At 42.4% G+C, this 21,338-nt stretch overlaps 1 protein-coding gene across 5 annotated transcripts in view; it reads right to left on the reverse strand.

The window, feature by feature from the left end:
- LOC147659476 (uncharacterized) overlaps nucleotides 1-21,338 on the reverse strand; it is a 203,716-nt gene that overhangs the window by 117,837 nt on the left and 64,541 nt on the right. The window contains exon 2 of one of the 5 annotated variants that reach the window (XM_086951724.1): nucleotides 634-2,761. The exons of the other annotated variants lie outside the window; for them this stretch is intronic. Within the exon in view, the coding sequence (XP_086807850.1) occupies nucleotides 1,340-2,650 (1,311 nt within the window). The 5' untranslated portion in view covers nucleotides 2,651-2,761 and the 3' untranslated portion in view covers nucleotides 634-1,339. Of the gene's footprint in view, nucleotides 1-633; nucleotides 2,762-21,338 lie in introns of those variants that run through there. 5 annotated transcript variants of the gene reach the window in all.

Raw genomic sequence — 21,338 nt, forward strand, 5'->3', positions numbered from 1 at the left:
CTTAAAGTATCAATTCGAATAGAAGAGATATTCAAAGAAGGCCAAATTGTTGCCTCCGTATCTGAAGTGCTGTTTGGATACAATACTTGCATACAGCAAGTGACCATGGAACTCACGCTCACGAGATAGGCTTTCCCTGGCACCATGCCACAACAGCTGTGGTCCACTATTAGAATATAACTCCTGTTAGAAAGCCATCTAAAGAATGGCTCCATCTGTGTTGCAGGTGTGCCGTGCTGGTGACATGAAAGGTTATTTAAAGTCCCCTCACAGGCCCCATGCAAGTTAATACCTTGACACAGAAGTATACCGCTTAGTGATCGTTTACAATTGTTATCACTAAGAAATACATTCTGCTTCTTTTCACTGTAACATGTGAGTGTGTGTAAGGCAATTTCCATGATGACTTAATGTACCCTTTACCCAACCTTTCATACTGGCCCGCTGGTATATATTCTTGGCAGTATTGAAATTGGAAAGTTGTTATCGGAATTGTAATTATCCTGTGTATTATCCATTCAATGACAGGTCTTTCTGACATTGTCAATGGTAATCTCTCAAGTTTTTCAATGCTCAGTATCGTATAGTCTGCTCCTTTTTGTGCCAAACTGATTTGTTTATCAGTAAGGTTAAAGATAGAAAATAATGACGTTGTGTTGATTAAACGCCATGGTACGTAGCCTGAACGCAGATTTTGCAACGTCCAGCCAAGCTGTACAATAGAACGTAATTGGGACTGACCGTGTTATAACATTAGTAAGTCCTGCTCTATTATATCAATAGCAGATGATACAATACTGTCCAGTGAATATATTCTGGAGGACAGAGTCATTAACCCATTGTCCACAACAGAAAGTGATTTTTCCAAATTAATACGATCAATTTCTCATATTTTTTCTGCTGTTTCAATTTGTGTTTCTTTCCAAGCTTCGTTGTACGCAGCGTGTATACCGGCCGCTATGAAACGTTTTTGACGCTGTTTGCGTGGTCCCATTATGAAATCACGCAAGTCAGCACCGTCTTTAAGTAAAGTCAAGTGTTGCTTAATTTCAGCTAGTGTGGATTTCTGTAGCCATTCGAGGCAGAGTTTCCCTACACTGTATGTTGTAACTATCCCTGGATGTTGTCTCTGGGAGTATCTAGGGTCTGGCCTGGTCAATTTGAACCCATTGTATTTTATTCAGGAATCTATCTTGACAGTTATTTGTGTCTGTGGGCCAGATCAACCATTTTTTCCAATCAGGATGTGTTCTGTTTTGGTTAAAAATATAGGATACATCTATCTCAACATCTCTAGTGCTATTACAGTCAGGTGTTGGCTTTGGAATAGACGGTTTGTTTAAGTCTTTATTTTGGCTAGGCCAACACAGGTTGTTTGTTGAATGGTGTCATTCAAGAATATAATTTGTTCTGGGAAAATGCAGGCTCTAAATACTGCTTCTAAACCTTGGACTTGCCAATCTTTGGTACCCCAGATGGTTTTTGTTTCAATGTTGTTTTTCCAAAAATCAAAACCAAATGTAGTCATTTTTTCATAAAATGTTTCCGAATAGATCAATTTAGTATTTGTCAGCATTGTTTTCACCCCTGTTTTATTTGACAGTTTGAAATGAAATGTTTCTGCTTCACTTGTGTTAAACCCTGAGAAGTATGGGAATTTCTCGTAAAATGTTTTCAAACTACCTTTTGGTGGAGTTGCACAATGTTCCCATTGATTATAATTAAAAACATTTCTAGGAATAGCAGATTTATGCAAATAATGGTGTGCAAAGTGATTGTAGCAGTACATTTCTTCATAGTTAGATGATCCCTGTAAGTAATCATGTTCTGTAAATTTTGCTGACATTACTAAATCTGACATCATATCATTAATACTTTCAAAGTCCCAATCATCAGAGAATGTGTTCGGTTTTACAAAGTCACTTAATGAAACCTTGAACTGGTGTGGATATTTCAAGAGCTCGACCGGGCCATAGATTTCGTAATCCGTTTCGTCCCAAGCTACCCCACCGGGTATTGGAATGGCTGTGACATTCACTGATGATAGTTCTCTTTTCTCGATGTGAGATGACTTGTGTGGCTTTAGGACCAAGTTGATGTTCTGACTTGCTGTGTCCATTGTACTGTATTTCCCCTCAATGAATTTTCCCAAACAAAGAACCATGATGAGCCAAAGCAGGAGGAAAAGTACACCTAACACAATCCAAAATTCAATCCATGGAGAAATCAGATAGGTTTCTTTGAGTTGATAAAAGAGTTCAGTTAATTTGTCTTTAAAAGTTTTTGTTGTTGGCGTTTCTGCAGGCTCGCTTGGATCTTCAGAAAAGTCATCGAAATTGATGAAGTAGCCAGATGCAGTTCTGTCAATTGTTGGAATCGCTTCCGGATTTTCATTTGCTTTTGGAATTTTCTTTTCATTAGCATTGTCTGAGGCTACATCATTGTAGACAGGTGTTTCTTGACGAACTGTTGCAATTTGGGTTTTAAGAGGCATAAGTTCCATGGCATTGTTGCATAGTCCTTTTTTATTTACTGCAGGTTTATCAAATGTGATTAAGCTCTCAGTTTGAACCTCTTGTATTGTAGCAAATTTTGGTATTCTGCTATTTCTTGGGAGTCCACTGGTCCTACTACTTATTATTGGCCACATGATTGTGGTTTTACCAGGTCGATGGATACAACTTGGTTCTTCTTTTTACCTGCAAGGGGAGGTAGTACAACTGATCTTGTTCCGCTGATAGCTAAGACAGGTACTGCTTTTCTGTAAGTGAAAATAAAAAGGTGAAAAAAGTGCTTAAAAAATTAGAAGAGCGGAACGCTCATTCTAAAGAAAAAGAACTCCAAATTCTGGAGTATCTCAGCACCTGTAAAGTGAAAATACACATACAAACACAAAAAGACATACATATAATTAATATAGGCCATTGCGATTGATCATAGTGCTCCATAGTTTGTGGCAAAAAATGGTGTGCCCACAGTAGACGCTATTATTAGCACCATCCAAGTAGCCCTGTGGGGATGATAGCGATTAACTCTGGGAAGTGAAGTGCTAGAGGTGTTTTATTAAAAACTACAACTGTAGATGTGGGGTTAAAAATACGATGTAAATTCTCCTTATGGAGGGATCAATGGACCAAAGGTCTGTGACCCCCTAAGTTGGTAACTTGGGTGATATCTCACTTTAAAACAGGGCGCTACTTGCACCATGGGTCTCAGGAGGAGGGTTGGAGCGTACCTGGCATATCCTGTAAAGAAAGAGGATTTGATGTAAATGCTTCCAAAGCATGTAGTACATAGCTCGTTACAGTGGGATGCCAGTAGTCCTGTGTTCGGAATGCACTCACGCCCTCAGCGCTCGCAGCCCGCTCTGAACCTTTGTATCGCCTCAAAACCGGACCCCGACGATGGTGAGCGGGGCCGGTAACTGAGTATAAATGTGTTGTTGCTGCCGAGCGCGTTCTTCCGGGTGGGCGTGTCCAGCCAAACCGAGGCTTGGAACGCACCCGCCCAGACTGAGGAGGCGCGGCCCGTCTCCAAAGCGAGGTTTGGAAACGGGAGCCTATCGGGAGCCTGACCGGAATCTAAGCCGGTGCGCTCCTGCGTTTGTAAGGCTAAGTTATAACAATAGGTAGCAGTGTGATAAAGACAACGGGGGCATTTGCAGAAAAGATTGCCAAAGGTGTATAATGGCAATGGGTACCTTATGCGGATTCAAAGCACTGTGTGTGCTGTATTTATGAGATACTCCCTAAGCAGGGGTGTTCCTACTTATTTTCGAGGAGTGGGAAAGCGAGATTGATAGTGAGAAATTCCTTGGATGGAATATTCTTACAGAAGGGTACATGGAAAGGGAAAAAGAAAGAATACGCACATGCACTCAAATGTTAGGCACATGCTACTTGAATTATTCACATTATTTCGAGGACCCAAGATATTATGTTCAGGAAAGCACAGTGTTCCACGGGATGTCGTCGTTGAGGCCGTTGGTGTTAGTGCCTAAACAATACACCCAGCGCTGCTCTTTTTCGAACAGTCTGCTTGTTATGGAGTTCGGGTGTTGTCCAAAGGCAACGCCAGAATGCTAATGGTCGCAATCTGGGTTGGTCCTTCACAGGCTGGCACCCAAGATCGTACAAAAGTGGGATCCACGGTGTAGACTGTGGAAGGCCAGTGGCCACCCTGAGGAATTTGCTTTGAGCAGCTTTCAGGGGATCCAGATTACTGTAACCCCAGAGCTCCGCCCCGTACAGGACAGATGGTAGAACTTTCGTTCCATAAATCTTCATTAAAGGGGACATGGGCCGGGTAAAGGAGCTTTTATGTTCTTTAATCAGGGCTCCTCCTATCTGCACATGCTTTAATGCCAATAAATCAACCTGTTGGGACCAGCTAAGGGTCTCACTAAGCGTTACTCCGAGGTAGGTAAACTGTTTAGTCTGTTCCAGGGGTGTGCCCCCCATGGTAACCCTAGCTGTAATCGGGGTGTGTCCTCTAGGTATCATAAATTTTGTTTTTGACACATTCACCTCAATCTCATGCTCACTGCAAAACAATTCAAACCTTATCAGGGCCTGTTGGAGACCCTGTCTGGTCTTGGAGATTAGAAGAGTGTCGTCAGCGAACATGAGCAAAGGGATTTTCATACCAGCCAGGGACGGGGCATCGGTGGGTTGATTGATAAAATAATTTATGACCCCATTTATATATAATGAGAAAAGGGTTGGGGCTAATACACACCCTTGCCTTACACCTTTAACAACTGGAAATGTATCCGTTACCTCCCCTGCTTTACCCCAGCGTACTTGGGCAAACGTTTGAGCGTGTAAATTCACCAAGAGGTGAACAAGGGGGGCTGGCATACCCAACTTTGCTAGACAGTTCCACAGCCTTGCCCTTGGGACAAGGTCAAATGCAGACTTTAAGTCCACAAAGGCTGCGTAGAGAATACCTTTGCCTAGGATGACAGTCTTCCAATAAAGAAGAATGAACCGTAGGACCTGGTCTAGGGTACTCACCTGGGACCGAAACCCTGCCTGGATTGGAGTAAGAATATTAAACTCACAAATCCAGTCCTGAATCCTGCCAAGTACAAGGCGGGCTGTGATTTTTTGAACCGCATCTATAAGGCTGATCGGCCGGTAGTTGGAAGGAACTGACCGATCGCCTTTCTTGTAAATTGGCAGGATTTCTGCCCCATACCAGGACTCAGGGACCTTAGCACCAGAGGCTAGAGCATTTGCCAATAGGACTATATAAGGGACCCAAAGATCCTGGTCATTCTGGAATATATCAGCTGGTATGCAGTCCGGGCCTGGTGCCTTGCCCCTCGGTGTAGATTGCAAGACATGTTTAACTTCACTGCTCGTAAACATGAGAGGAGCAGCCAGCGGGGGGGCAAGGAATATCTACCTGGGCACTACTATGATTCTTAAATTGTTCCTCAAAGTAGCATACCCACTGATGTTGGCCTACCGAAGCAGGACTTGGGCGGTTTTCCTGGGATACACCCCATTTTAGAAGATGCCAGAACTGTCGCATATTCCGCGAGCTACATGCTTCGGATAGTGATAGCCACCATTCCTCATCCCAGTTGGTCTTGGCTTTGTGTTTGGCATCTTTGTAAGCCTTTTTTACAGGACCCAATTTGGCTAAGGTTTTCTTGCTTAATTGCTGTAAACAAGTCCTCGTGGGTCCGGCGACACTCCTCATTAAACCAGGTTATGGTTTTCAGTTTCCCCCTCCTACCCTGCTTAGAGATAGACTTCACAAACAGCTTTTTCAATTCCAAAAATAAGCTGGTGTGAGTGTTAGTTATAGTTGCATTGATGACGTCCTGTGACACAGATTTAAGGATTCCTTCCAAGGAGTTAGCTACCAGAGTTCTAATCTCCTTACGTGCCTCAACATTAACAGACATTTTTGGCCAACGTACCCTTCTCATGTCGTTACTAAGTACGACTTCGTCCTGAACGACATTTGGGATACGACTTTCTGACCCAAGAAAGCTGTGATCCCTTAGTTCCACTACCAGCGGGTCATGGTCACTTTCCGGGCGGGACATAACCACCATATCCTCAACTGCAGCCCATAGCATAACATCGACTAAAATGTAGTCAATGCGACTACTGTGTCTGCCGTTGCTAAAGGTATGTCTACCCATCCTATCTGATCGCACTCTACCGTTTAATGCTCGCAAGCCCTGGTCCAGGCACACCCCTTTAATGAATGTAGCAGATTGTGTCCATTTACCAATCGGGGGTAACTCAAGCTGGGGAATCCCCCAGGTCATATCTTCAGCCTCAGTAAGTGAGGCATCATCTGGGCTCAGGGGTTCGAAACAGGAATTAAAGTCCCCCATCAAAACCGTGGGCCCATCTGCACGTGCACCTGATAGGAAATCATCCAGGAGGCGGAGGGTTGGAGAGACCCTTCCGCCCTGGATGCCCCTAGCATAAATATTAATCAGGAGAATGTTAAGGCCTTTGGTAGATTTTACACTAACTATTAAAATATCAGGGCTATCAATCGAAACCTCCTCCACTCTTACACCTTCGTACTGGCGTACCCAGGTAGTCAAACCTCCCATGGCACGTCCTCTGTGGCCTTTAATTGCTGGCTTACTGAAGTTTAAGTAGCCAACAAAGAACACCGGTGAGTGTACCCAGGTTTCTTGGAATGACCATACATCACCTTGCTGTATAAAATTCACCCAATCCGGAATACACATACGGGACTCAAGCCCAGTTATGTTCCAACTACCAAACTTAGTGCCACTTAAGACCACCTGGTCAGTAGTTTTCGCCTTGGGGTAGGGGGATATTACATCATGGGGTAGAAGAGCTCCATTATCATCAAATGACCCCCTATAACTTGGTGCATCCTGCAGGGGTACATCATCACTCCTTATATCCATTCTATCCAGACCAACCTCACCGTAAGCTACCAACAATGGTTCCCGGCAACCAATATGGGACTCTCCATTGAGGCCAGTCACCTTGTCTTCAACCTCTGGAGTCACTACAACCTGAACCTCCACATTTGTTTCCAATTTCATACCACACGCCCCAACCAGAGGGTCAAACTTCCCATTCCCACAGTACAATGGCTTGACCTTTATTGCTTCTACATGGGGAGTAACAATATCTGGGGTAGAGAGAATACCTGTACAATCTAAGTTAGCCTCTGGATCTAAGTGTGGAATAACAAGTCAATCATTATAGTCCAACCCTGATAGGGGTTCATACAAATTGTGCAACGGGATATTCCAGTACTCATTGTAGTTGGTATAGTTAATACGGTTGTTTGGTATGGAAAAGTGGCTAGGGGGATGACAACGGGGAGGAGGGGGAAAGGGAGTAATGGGATTATTAACAGGGTGGGAAAAAAGGGATGTACGGTTGACCAGATTCGGAGGGTGGACGTACCTACTAGATCTGGGGTAAACAGGGGGTCTAATCAAAGCCTCTGGGTAGAAATAGCTTAAATTTCGTGTAGTAATGCCTCCTTCCTTATTCCCTGAGTACCAGTCACTTATATGTGAAACAACTCTGTGGACTTTAAAGTTGATGATCACAATGTCTCCATCTATATCTTTTGGACGAAGACCCACCCAATTACATCTTCTTACCAAAATGATTTCTCCATTAGGTGGGCAGGGAGGGGTCTATTTGCTCTCAGCCAGAAGATAACTTTATTTTTTAAGTTTACATTGTGTTCAGGGTTACCATTTGAGATCGGGGGGACACCGGTTAAAAGAATCACAAATTTTGCCGAGTCAGGGGGTAGGTCCACTGTGTTTCTACGATTAAAAGGTGCTCTTTGATTTGTGGCTTTTGTTTTGTCTACCCCGGGGAACATAGTTACCTTGTTTGTAGGTGGGATTGGTTTATTTGCAGCTATCACGGGCTTCTCTTTAACTGACTTGGGTACTAACATTGGTTTAGTAAATTTTTGGGGGACATTGGAGTTGTTAGGAATTATGTTTCCATTCTTTTTTTGAGGTTTACTTGGGATCGTAGTAGTAGTACTAGGCTGACCTTTCAGTTGGGACTGGACCTTGGAATTCATTGAATGGGGAAGTGGGGTTGGATCAGCTGAATCTAACAGGCTATCCATTTTCCCCCCAAGATCCTGACTCTCTCCATTAATGGAAGCATATATGCTTTTAAGAGCTTATCGAAAAGTTCAATATGCTCTTGTTTGAACATGAGTGGTATTTCTGCAGAGAGAGATGGTGAAAGGTGGGTAACTGGTGGTGCCTCCCTCACTGGAAAATCGGTTAAATTGGTATTTGGGTTAGCTAAAGGGGGTGGGGGTATTTGGGTTAGCTAAAGGGGGTGTCCAGTCTTGGTCCTGATGTTCGGTGGTGACGTCGGAGTGCTCCAGTGTACTTGATGTTGGGATCTTCTTCTTCCTCGGTGGCGGCCACAGCGCTGCCCTAAAAAAGGCTGAATGTAGCCTTGTTGTGGGGGGGGGGGGAGCCATCAGTGGGCCCTGTTGTCCTGGACCAAATGAAGGAAAGGGTGGATAGCCCCAAGGTGTCGGTGGCCACCATTATGTTGGATGTGGGCCACTTCGTTGCCCTCTCCATTGCCTGTTGCCTCAATTTTGTGCCCTTTGGTGCGGTGCTTCAGAACTATTAACCGAGTCGCTTGATCCTTTTCCATCAGGAGTAGGAGTAATTCAACCCATACCGCCTGTCTTTGTTATTATAGACTTGAGGTTGATAGGAGTCGGCTGTATATGGATAAACTCTTTCCAGAGCAAATTTGGCCAGATCTTTTTTAAATTTGGTGATCTTACTAGTGAGGAGAGATTCTTTGTAATCTTTGGAGACTTTGGTTACTTCTTTCAGGTTCTTTTTGAAAATTGTGGCACCAACTATTGTCTTGATTTCTGATTCCAAAGTTTGGATATCGATAAGAATTGTGTCAGCCACCTTCTTTGCCGTGTTGATAATAAGAATAAGCCAGTCCCTCGTGCACCGCTATGCAATGAGGGACCAGTCTTTGAGAAAGATCTTGTTATCTAAAAACAACCTTGGGGTGTTGGTGACTATGGCCATATGTATCAAGCACTAATGCGTTCGCAAACGCCAAAATGCGCAGAAGTTCAGTGTTTGCGAACTCATTAGTGCTAAATGGTATGTATGAATGAAAACTGCGTGCAAAATAAGGAATCGCAAAATTTGCGATTCCTTATTTTGCGACTGCATTTAAGGAATCGCAAATTTTGCGATTCCTTAAATGCAATGTAAGAAGCAAAAAGAAATGCATATTGGCCTTAAGGAATTGCAAATTACCACGAACTTCAAGTTGGTGGTAATTTGCGAATTCCTTGAAAAATGCACTTTTTTGCATTTTTCAAAGTGCCATGTGACGCACATACATGCCCTTAGGGCATGTATGTGCGCCACATGTGCACCAATGCTTATTTTAGGGGTGCAACAGGGTGTCCTTTGGACACCCCTGCACCCTTGATATTATTCTCAATTTGCGATTCTCAAATTGAGAACCACAACTTGAGAATAACTTCCCATTCTATCCTATGGGCTTCCTGGCCCATAGAAATGAATAGGAAAGTATTCCTTAATTGCAATTCGCAATTTGCGAATCGCAATTAAGTAATACTAAGAATTCGCAAAAAAAATGTGAATTTGTACATATATCCCAATTTGCGATTCTGAAATAGCGATTTCTAAAAAATCGCTATTTCAGAATCGCAAATCTGGTTGTTGATACATATGGCCCTATAAGACCAGTTGGAGTACAAGTGCCTCTCCAGCATTCGGTCATTATTGACCCGTGTATTGTAGTTCTGATATGGAGCCGTCTCAAATTTTGTTGTTTGTTCCAGTTATCAGATGTTGTGAGGGTCTGTGTGAGTGGTGTGCCCAGTATGCTTGGAGTTGTTAATATATCAAGAACCATTGCATCATCAAAAGCTAACCCCGTCAGTTCTGCCATGATGGAGAAGAATGTTATGGTGGTAGCACAAAGGTACAGTGTATAAGGTAAAGATAGAAAATCCAGAAAGAAAGAGTTAAGACAACAAAAAATTGTTCTTGAAAAATTTCAAGGCCCGCAGCTGAGCCGCTCCTCGCAAATTATAACACACAAAGAGGGCCAGGAGGAGGTTTAAGGACCAGCTTGGGCACACTCCCCACCCTACCATATAACACACACAAGAGCCCACAGGTCCAGATCTGTGATGGCACATGGGTGTGACACTCAAAGAAATTGACACCAGAAAAGAATCTACTTGACAGGGGAAGGTATCTCTTTTAAGGACGACTCCCCTCACACACCAAAGGTGTCATGCTTCATCATAGGGGTGTCTCCTCGCATTAGGGACCAGCGGGCTACAACCCCCTCTCTACGAGGGAGGAGCTCAGGGATGTTTTTTAACTTGAGCACATGGGTTGTCCTAAAAACCCTATGTGAGCGTGGTGTGTTGGTGAGTATAAAGTGCAGTGCTGTTGAATGTGGGTTAAAACTGCCTATAGAGCTAGCTGACGAAAACTTTATTTTAGCCACCTTATGACAGGATTAAAAACAATAGGCTGAATGATGCAGGTGTCAAAATTCAAAACAGGTGCATCCAGTGGATCTACATGTTTTGCCCATCTGCGACCTATGAGAGTGTCTTGGCCTTCGTCAGGGTCAAGTGGGTAATAACAGCTACTGCAAAAAGTATGAAAACAATAACAACAAATGGTGTATACTGAACCAAAAATCAGTGTGTTCAGTGAAGTACTCTGATACAACCTGCAATGGGAAGAGAAGAGACAAATACAACTAGTGTCAATATTAAATGGGTGTCACATGCCAAGTAAAATCAACTTGAACACAAGTAGTATGAAGTGTAGCAACTATTGCAACTGTGTTCAAGGCAATAGCAGAGCGGCACTTACCAAATGTGGTCTCAAAAGTTACTGCATCTGTCCGGGGCTAATTTTGCCAAAGGTACAAACGCTACCCCCACCCAGAAAGGAGAAAGGGGGTGGTCAGTAGGAAAGTAGATAGAGATAAACAAGGAGCACAAAGAAAAGAGACTGCACATGAGCAAGTTATGGGAAGAGACTGACATGTACAGTCTTTGACAAGAGAGAATCAACAGTTATCTGTGTTATTTGTATTATGTGCTGACCTGAGTATGCCTAATAATGACGTCTGTAGCTTGAAGGAACATATCAAGCTCCCAAGAAGCGTTCAACCCCCGTCATCAGCCTCAAGACAAAATCCCACCAAGACATATCCCTGGTTATAAAGGCGGCCAGACAGGACTGGATCAGCTATCTCCAACTGTGGGATCTTAACACCAATACACTATCAACCGTGGGCAAACTGGCTCGCTCGAGGATCGAATCGGTAGAAAGCTTCATCTGTCAAGAGCAGGGAGTGTGCGGCGAAAGCACCGTAAAATCAGCAAGTGGCGCGCAGATGCAAAACGTGGTGGACAATACACTGCAATGATATCGCTTACCGCAATTTAAGTGGAAGGTAAGCTTGGCGCATATGGACCCACAGAATGACAGCAATCGTTAAAGGCTGCTCCGTCCTCAGCAAAAAAAAGCTGAAAAGAGGGCTAGGAGCGGAACAAGTGCGCTGAACTAGCAAGCAAATACAGGCTCCGCACACCTAAAAGCCATACCTTTATTCAGGTGTTGGGTTATTCAGGCGTCTGTCCTTCCAGAAGGGAAACAGGCCATCAGGAAGTTTGCCGTATTTTACGGCATTCTGTGTCATGTGGGGATGGGCGGCAATATGTGAAATGAAGTCCAACGGGACTCAGCCTGGCGTCATGCGTGCCAAGCGCCACAGGAAACCCGTGGAGCATGGGAAATAGGGTCCCAGCGAGGTACTGCCTCGCATCATGCGTACCAGGCACCGTTTAAACAGCGCGAAGCATGGGAAATGGAGTCCCAAACGGGGCTCACTAAATAAACGGGCAGACTAGGTACAATATTAATGTAGACAGGCATTGGCCAACACAAGAAAGAAGCAAGTGCTAAACATGCATTTATTACTGCGAGACGCTGTAAAATAGAGAGACCAGAGTGTGGAGCTAGGGAAAATACAAAGTCAGTGACACGAAAAAAGCTGGAAAATAGATGGTAACCATCCTAATGTGGAGCTGTGACAAAGCTCATAGGAGTGGAGATGTCAATCCATCTCCCAGATGACACAATATTCAAACACTTACTCGCTAGGGATGTGACCAGGTGATGAAAGATAAGCCAGAAGTGGATGAAACAGCCAAGGGCAGCATATGGCTGCCGAAGAAGCACAGGTCACGGATCTCAGGTCAGGGCAAGCCACGGGATATCATCGTTAAGTTCAATGACGTTGGTGTTCAGCCTAAAGGCCCAACGCTGTTCGGCCCTGAACAGGCACAAGGCCAGGTTAGGTGTAGTGGCATTCAGATTAGGTTAACCTAATACTGTCCGTTTGAATGTGTCTGCTGTATGGTGCATCTCCGAGAAATGTCTAGTTAGTTGGGTGTTCTGTTTGCAGCATCAAATTAGTGCTTTTGTGTTCCTGTGTGCACATGCGTGTCTTACGAGTGGTCATTCCCACGTACCGAAGCTTGCAGGGACAAGTAATGAGGTAAATGACCCGCTCAGTATTGCAGTTTGTATGTTTTATCAACTTACATGGTCTTGTAGTGCCTATATCTATGATTTTGATGACATTCGTTTGCGGACAGACAGAACAAGACCCCCATGGGAAATCATCCTGTACTGCTGGTAGGTGCCAAAGAGTGTTTGGTTTCTGTGTGTTCCCTGTTGACGGTCTGTTGTGCACCAGATTGTCTCTCAAATTGGCACTGAGTTTGAACGCAAACAAGGGCTTTTGTAACGTGTGTTGGACTTTGTTGAGAATGCTCCAGTTCTTTAGTATTGATCTTTTTGTTACATTTGTAAGGAAACCTAAGGTATTCACACACACCAGCCTGTTTTGCGTCGGTGTCTTGGATGCGCTATCCAGTAGAGCTACTCTATTATTGTTCAATGCACGTTTGGCTGATCTCTTGATTAAAGCTTTGGGGTATTGTCTGTCAAGGAGGTTGTTTCTTAAAGTCCTAGCTTGTTCTTTGTATTGGTCAGTGATTGAACAGTTATGCCGTAGCCTCAAAAATTGGCCAAACAGAAGGTTTTCCCGCAATGATATAGGATGGTAGCTGTTGTAGTAAAGCAACACGTTCCTGGCCATGGGCTTGGGTAAAAGTTCAGTTTCCAAGAGGCCATCTAATGGATAAATGGACAGATCCAAGAAAGCAAGTTTGTCTTTGCTATAATCACACATGAATTTGTGTTGTTCGCTGCAGGTGTTGAGCCACTGAAGGAGACAATGGTTCTCTCATCCCCTCTCCAGATCACTAGGATACTGTCTATATATCTCTTCCAGAGATGGATGTGTGTCTGGAAAGGATTATTAACCCTTTCGATGCTGATGACGAGCTCAGCTCGTCATGATGCACAGTTGAGCTGTGCTGATGACGAGCTGAGCTCGTCATGAATACATAGTAAGAGCAATTTCCAGCACAGGGGGGGAAAACGCCTAGCAGCCAAGGTGTTAATTGACAAGACAACCTCTTTCTCAAACATGTGCATATATAGATTAGCCAGACTCAGCGTGAAAGTACTCCCCATTGACGTACCTGACACCTGAAGGTGGAGTTGTGATTCAATGCAAAAAACATGAGAGGGGCCCTGAGATCAGGGAATCACTCAGTAGGGAACAACCCGCCAGGGCGAGATAATTGTCAGAAAAACATGAAAATGGGGAGTTCCTAATAATAGGGAGGAATAATTCCAAAATAAGCAGGAAAAGCCCAAAGGAAAGCTGGATATGAAAATATTTATTTTTATTAGTATAGAAAAATATTTTAGTTCTAAAACATTAATACAGTCAATTTCATTTTCATAATTTTCTTCCTATCAAGTTTGTTTATAAAAAGCACATACATAGAGATTAATGATAACAGCCTAAGGACACAAAGGGGCATTAAAAGATTGACACAAATATCATTCACTCTTCCAGTCAAACCCAACCTATTCACACAATCACAATCACACAACAGCCAAGAACAGCGCCGACGCGCGTTTCGGAAAAATGCCAGTACAGATTTCCTTCATCAGTGCGCACACATAAAAATTATATGGATTTGCGGGGTCTTTCAAGATCCAATAGCCCAATCCTTGGAAGGTGTCCTAATAACAGTAATGGCTGGAGGAAATAATCATAAAACCTGTCTGCAAGGGGATCCCTTAAGGCTGGAACAAGGGAGGGTAGAGTTCGCCTTTTACAAAGGAGTGGGGGATCGTCAAAATCGGGATACAGGTCTCGGCTATTTCGCCCAAGGATAACTGGGTGAAAGGTATAGCGGAAAACTGTTTTCTGAAAGTCAGGGACAGTACAGCACCTCAGGGGAAGAACAGACCTGAAATAAATCAGTGTGATAGCAGCGTTGGAGGGCAGCTCAAGGACTTGAATACATGACAATTAGCAAACGGAGGCAGCCTCTGGGTAAATAATAGACGTTTTGAACCGAAGATAATGAGGCGCTCCACTTCAAGGCGGCATGCAGAGTCAGCAGCCTAGAAACGATAGGTCCCCTCCTAAATAAATAACTGAACAGCAGTGAACCTCGGCTCCGCAAGCCGGATACAGTTGTGATTCAAACATGAGAAAGCTATGCTTCATTGCCTTGGTGGCACATTTCATAAAAAATGAGGTCGGCGTCATGGTGTTAGGTGGATGGAGGTGTAAGAGGTGTTCAATGGTGGCCAGAGTTTGGTCTTGGGGGATACACGTGTACAGTGACTTTATGTCGAAGGATACTAAGTAATCAGTGTTGCAGTCAAATGATTGCCCTTCTAGGACCCTCAAAGCGTCTATGGTATCCTGCAGATAAGTCGGCATCAACGGCACCAGTGGGTGTAGAACAAAATCTACACATTTTGATAATGGTTCTGACGCCAAACCAATGCCTTAGATGATGGGCCTCCCAGGTGGTGGCCTTTGTGATTTGTGGATTTTTGGTAACACGTAGAAATATGGAGTCACAAGTTCTTTGGTGCAAAGAAATGCTGCTTCTTTCTGAGTAATCCAATTATGTCCAGGGCCTCTTTGGTCATGAGTGATATTGTTTGTTTGCTTCTTTGTAGGGGCTTCCTGTAGAGGGCTGTATGCTTTGATGTTGTTCAGCTGTCACAAACATACACTCCTAGAACAGAATCAGCCTCTTTAGTAAAAGAATGGAGTGATAATGGTGTGCTGGTGAGCGAGTGTGTGTGGTGGGAGGGGTATGCGTAACCTCTGCAAAAGGTATGTAACCACGTACTGGTCAGTGTGAGGAGCAGCACCGCGTCTTTGAGAACTCCCTCTTCTCGGGCTCCAACCGCAGCCTCCCCCACCTCAGCCCTGTGCGCACATCCCCTGCTTAAGGGACCGTCACAAACTCCTAGAGCCTGCGCGGGAGCCAGGAAGCCTCTGTGCAGCCGCTCCTCAGGAACCTGAGAATGTGCTATGCTCCCTCGAACGCAGGACAGGCCCCTCCCGAGGAGGATGGCGGACCCACATAAACACGAAAACGACGGAAACAGTGGAAAAATCCAATTGTAAATACCACAAAGCACTTTTTTTCTGTTCTTCCAGCCGGATAATGTTTCTCCGTCTACCTTTCCAGCAAATGCTTGAGGCATTGATAAAAGTAAAGAATAAGCGACATGAGCTCCAATTAAACTTACGGCGCGGCTAACTTTGCCCTCCGCCTCGGGAAGCCCATGAAAAAGTGAAGAGCGCAACTCTGGGAAGTTTGGTTTGGAATTGGGGAAGGGAGGAGCGGGTAGGATTTCCAATGGGGAGCCAATAAACCAGCTACTATCACACCTCCTACGTCACACCAAACAAAGATGGCGTCGGCCTGTCCACATGGGCCGTCCTAAAAGTGGATAAGGCGGTAACCCAAAAGCTCGAGTTTCAAACACGCTCCAGCGCTTAACATAAACACTGATGCGAGCCAGTTGAAACAAGGGCGTGGCTTAAAGTTCGCTTCCAAACTGTATCGATCCCAAAAGGCCCTCGCAGAGCAAGCAGCGCATGCGCGCTATCAACGCCAGGCGAGACCTAAAAATGGGGCCCACAGACCCACTCTTCAGTTCACTTTCTGGACCTGCGGAAGGACTCTCAGAGGAGTGGCTGCTGCTGATGTATGCTGTGTACTCCACAGGACTGCTCTGTCGCACCTAGAAGACTGTTTTGCTGCCTGGAGCCTGCATTGAGCCTTCAGAGGACAGTCCTGCTTTTTGAGCCCTGTACCTTCACCTGAATTCAGTGGGCCCGATTCACAGAACTAACTTAAGACAAAATCCTAAACTTTCTACTTTTGGTATTCGCAGAAGTTAGGATTTTGTCTTAAGTTTGTCTTAAGACAGACTTAAGACAGACTTAAGTTAGGATTTTGTCTTAAGTCTGTCTTAAGTCTGTCTTAAGACAAACTTAAGACAAAATCCTAACTTCTGTGAATACCAAAAGTAGTACGTTTAGGATTTTGTCTTAAGTTAGTTCTGTGAATCGGGCCCAGTATTACCAGAGTGACTTCAAGGGCTAGTTTGCTGGTCTTCCTGTTCAGGGCCACAGGAACATAAAAAGCTCCCACATCTTGAACCCAACCTGGACCTCCTTTGAGAGAGACCTGAACCTGAGTCCGGGGCCCTTGGTAGTGATGCTAAAGGTGCTCAGATTGTCAAAATCCAATACTTGAGGATTAGAAAAGGTTGGCTAAAAACTGCTCTGAGAACTGAGGACAGACCCGGATTAACCTGCTTATTGATTCAACTCAGGAGCATTGCCGGTCAGCCTGACTTTACGGCTACTCCCGCAACATCCTCTGCAGGTAGCAGCAAATCCTTTTCAGTGGTCCTTCACCAAAGAGGTATCCAACCTCCTGAACTGTCTTCACCTGCAGCCTCCTGCCTCATCCTGTTGGAAATGTTCAACTTCCAAACAATTGACTATGTCCGAAAGTAAAAATCTTCACTGCAACTTCATCCAGGTGTTCCCCGAAAACGAGGCTCCCTCCTCGGACACTACCAGTAGCCTTGCCTCACTGAACTTTACCTTCTCAAAGCATTTTCCTTGAAACTTCTTCTAAGTCTGAAGGTAAGCGCTGACCGGGCACAATCCACTTCTTGAATACAGAACTAACTCCATTGGGGTCATCCTATTTTTTTCAACCTTGACCCGGTCTAATGCAACTAGACATTTGTGATTGGCGTTTTAATCTTTAAGGTGCTCCTTTTAACAAAAAACTTTTAAAAATTCATAACTCCGGTTCTACGGATTGGATTTTTGTTGTTTTGGTGTTAAACATGTATTTGAATTTACTCTATTGGTGTGAGAGCTTTCTTGTGTTGCCACATTATTACTATCTGTGTGCTGCACACATATTTTACACATTGCCTCTAAGTTAAGTCTGACTGCTTTTTGTGCCAAGCTACCCAGGGTTAAGCACAGGTCAATTTAGTGACTTTTTGTGATTCACCCTGCCAAAGATTGTGACTGTTGCTTGACTATGGGTCACAACCCAGTCAACTAACGACCAATTTCTCAGACAATCCAACAATACAATAATAAAAACAAACATCTCCAGAAATCAGGTCTTCTTTAGGACCAAATGATTTTAAACAAAGTATCACCAAAGGTAAAAGAGTGCAACAAATGATGAGCCATACATCGATTTCAAGTATTAAAAATACTCTTAGGATGGGAAGAAATAGCCGCCAAATAAGTCACCAAGGTTTGAGTGCCAGGACACACACAGTTCTCTTTGTTAAGGTTCTCTAGTCTGGTAAATTTAATTTAGAGGTAAACTTGAACAAAATTTGTAGTTTATACTATGCACTTGAGAAGAATCAAGAGTCAAGGAGTAATTGTTATAGAAAATTAGAGGCCCAAAATGCGTGGGTTGGTTGTACAGTACGAGCAGAATGTGAATGGGTGCCATGAAGTTAGGAGCAGATGGCCCCAGTATATTTGAGCCTCAGGCATATCAACTTAATTTAAAAAGCAAGAGATCAAGGCAAAATACATGTAAAAATGCATTTCAGTGCAAACGAAGCATGAGAACTTCGACATGAATTGGAGAAATCAAGGAAACAAAAGCATATTTGAAATCCAGGGTCTCACGTACATAGGGTTTTAACATTTGCAAACCCTTTGATTCAGTAAATTGCAAACATTAAAATCCCTTTTCCCATGTACTAAACAAATTAAGCAATTTTGAAAAGTTCAGAACTGGTGAATAGGTTAAGAAATATTTGCAGAATAGCTATTTGGCAAGGCGATTTGGAACCTGATGAATGATCAATGTCCTGCAACTAATTCAATAGCGAAACATTCAAAAGTTACAAACTTTCAAGTGGGGGTTGTAACTGATTCACAAGGGGAAGGGGTGTCCTCTGGATCTCTTCCCCTTTGTGAATGCTGATAAAAGTTTCAGGAAGAGCTGAGAGAGAATCACAAATGATGACCTACCTAATGAATATTATTAGACAGGCTGTTTTGCAACCCCCTACGATTCAGTATTTTTGAATGAATCTATTTCTACATAGGTTGAATCACAAAATACAATTCCATTAGTAAAACAGTGCACAATATGCAAACAATGTTTGTGAATGGAATAATAGTACATGAGGCGTCTAGTACAGTACAGGTGATTACAAAAGACACCTTTGAGCAAGATGACAAAATAAACAACTTCTGAACTTCATCCTGACTGATTACTCTTCATCCTTTCTTTTTTTAAACAACCATCAGGATCCACCCTTCTGAATTTATGAACAAGCTTGACTGTCACTCTTGATTCTTGCCTATGACCCGTCTTCCCTTTACGCCAAAACAAAAACTGTTATCACCATATCCCCTGCAGAGAACGCTACTGAAAACTGATCGATTTCTTAAAATGAGTTTTCTGAGTGATATCAAAGTCCTTAAAAATAAGGCACTGATTCAGTTATCAAATGGAAAACACAAACACAAGAGAAAGGAGAAAAAATAACATTGAAAGAAAAAAGCACAAGACCACACCAAGGCTCTGAGAAAATGTGTTTGAAACGAACTGGTGAGGCAACAAGAAAGCTCTTTCCAGATTCTGCTTGCAAACAGGCAGGCACGCACAGCGTTTAGCCTTGCAGTTTTGCAGCAACACTTTTTACAGAGGGGGATACCAAGCTGGTTCTGTTGTTGTTACTAAAAGACTCGGGTATAAATTACTCAGGAGACCCAATAAACTGAAACTACAGTACCACCTAATTGGAGATTTCATAGCCATGCATAGATAGCATTAATAGTACAAAGCACTATTAGCAGAGTTTTCTGTGAGTACTATGTAAAATTCCATAAAAGTAGACTTGAAATCTAGAAAAGATTATAGTCCAGTTTAATAGGATGAGCACAGTACTGCTGTTGTTGATGTTCAAGCAAAGAATGTAAGAACAACAATTCTATATGATGTAATAACAACTACAATGCATGTGCCATAATTAAAAATACACAGTACAATTAAAAGGGCAATATATAATTTAAAGGGAAATATAAAACTGATATACAGAAAATGCAACACATTTCTCCCCTTAGAAATGTTAAGAAGAAACCATAGGACATTTAGAAACACGTCTTACATTCCATACCTGCCCATCTTGAGTGACTACACTATTGCGATTGACTTTGACAATTTTCATGGGCCTGCTGAACCTTGTATCGTTCTTAAGAAGAATTACAGGTTTGCGTATTCTAACAAAATCTCCAACCGCACATTTTGGTATCTTAACCCTCATGCGAAGATCATAAAGAGGCTTACTTTTCTGTTGTTTTCCTTCAACTCTTTGAGCTATGTCTTTCTTATCTAGTTCAGAAGTTTGAACTCTGACAATTTTTTTAAACCACAAAGGGCACAATTTAGATACTGGATCTCTACCCTTAAGTAAACTGAAAGGTGAAACTTCAGTTGTTGAATGAGGAGTTATACGATACAACCATAACTTCTCTCTTAATTTATCTTTCCATTCTGTACCAAAATTACGTGCCCAAAGAATGTCTTGCTTGAGAACCCTATTGAACCTTTCCACTTCACCATTCCCTTGAGGCTCATAAAGGGCTGTGGTAATATGACGGATATTATGACATTTTAAAAACTCCATCATCTCAAAAGATTTCAACTGTACACCATTGTCTGAAATAATCACTTCAGGACTACCTTCACTGGCAAAAACTTCTTTTAAAAATAAGACATAGTTTTGAGTTATTCTAAAATTTCCAGGAATTGGGCAAAACTGCTACTGAAAAAAAAGCATTACGAATTGGAGCTAAATTAAGTAGGTGAAAGTTTGATATTTACGTTACAGTAGCAGATACTGCAAGACGAGCGGCTTGAATAAACCTACACATAAAGTTCTGATGTTCAGAGATCTAGTGTGGAAGTGAATAAGAATCAGCATTAGAGCACAGGTGTGTAAGTGCTTGTAGAGTCAACCTCCTGTAGAAGAAATGGATGATGAGGGCTCATTGGTATACAGTCATAATATCGAGTAAAAAATATCGAATGGGCAAAATATCGAGTTAAAAATATAGAATGGGCAAAATATCGAATGGACAGAATATAGACTACAAAAATATCGAATAGAATAGCAGTAATATCGAATCCAAAATATAGAATGGACAAAATATCGAATCGACAGACTATAGACAACAAAAATATCGATGGACAGAATATAGACAACAAAAATATTGAATTTTAGGGAAGTAAGTTAATGTTTATATTTTTAATAATATGTAAGTGTTTTTTATGTCAGTATATGTATTAAAATTGTATTTTCATTTCATATTTATTTTAATTAATTCATTTTATAGTATTTAATTTTTGCGTAATACAATTCTGGAACGGGTTGTGGGTTTATAGGAGAATAGGGTGGGAAGTAATTTAAATATAACTAATTCAATATTTTAATTTATTTCTTGGTATTTATTTTGAATTAATTGTTAATTAATTTTTAATTGGTAATTAATTAAAATATAATTGGTCATTCATTTTTATTAATTGATTAATTGATAAATATGTTAATTTTATTTATTTTCTGTAGCAGGTTGTGAGTTTATAGGGGAATAGGATGGGAAGTAATTTAATTATATTTAATTAAATATTTTTATTTATTTATTGGTATTTATTTTGAATTAATTGTTTTTTTTGTAACTCTTTTTATTATTAATAAAGAACAAACAGACAAGGCAATAATAAGCAGTACAATTGGATATGTGTTCAAGGAGGAAGGAAAG

This window comes from Lissotriton vulgaris, unplaced genomic scaffold (genome assembly GCF_964263255.1).
Source record: "Lissotriton vulgaris unplaced genomic scaffold, aLisVul1.2 SCAFFOLD_1201, whole genome shotgun sequence".
In the NCBI taxonomy this organism is placed as follows: domain Eukaryota; kingdom Metazoa; phylum Chordata; class Amphibia; order Caudata; family Salamandridae; genus Lissotriton; species Lissotriton vulgaris.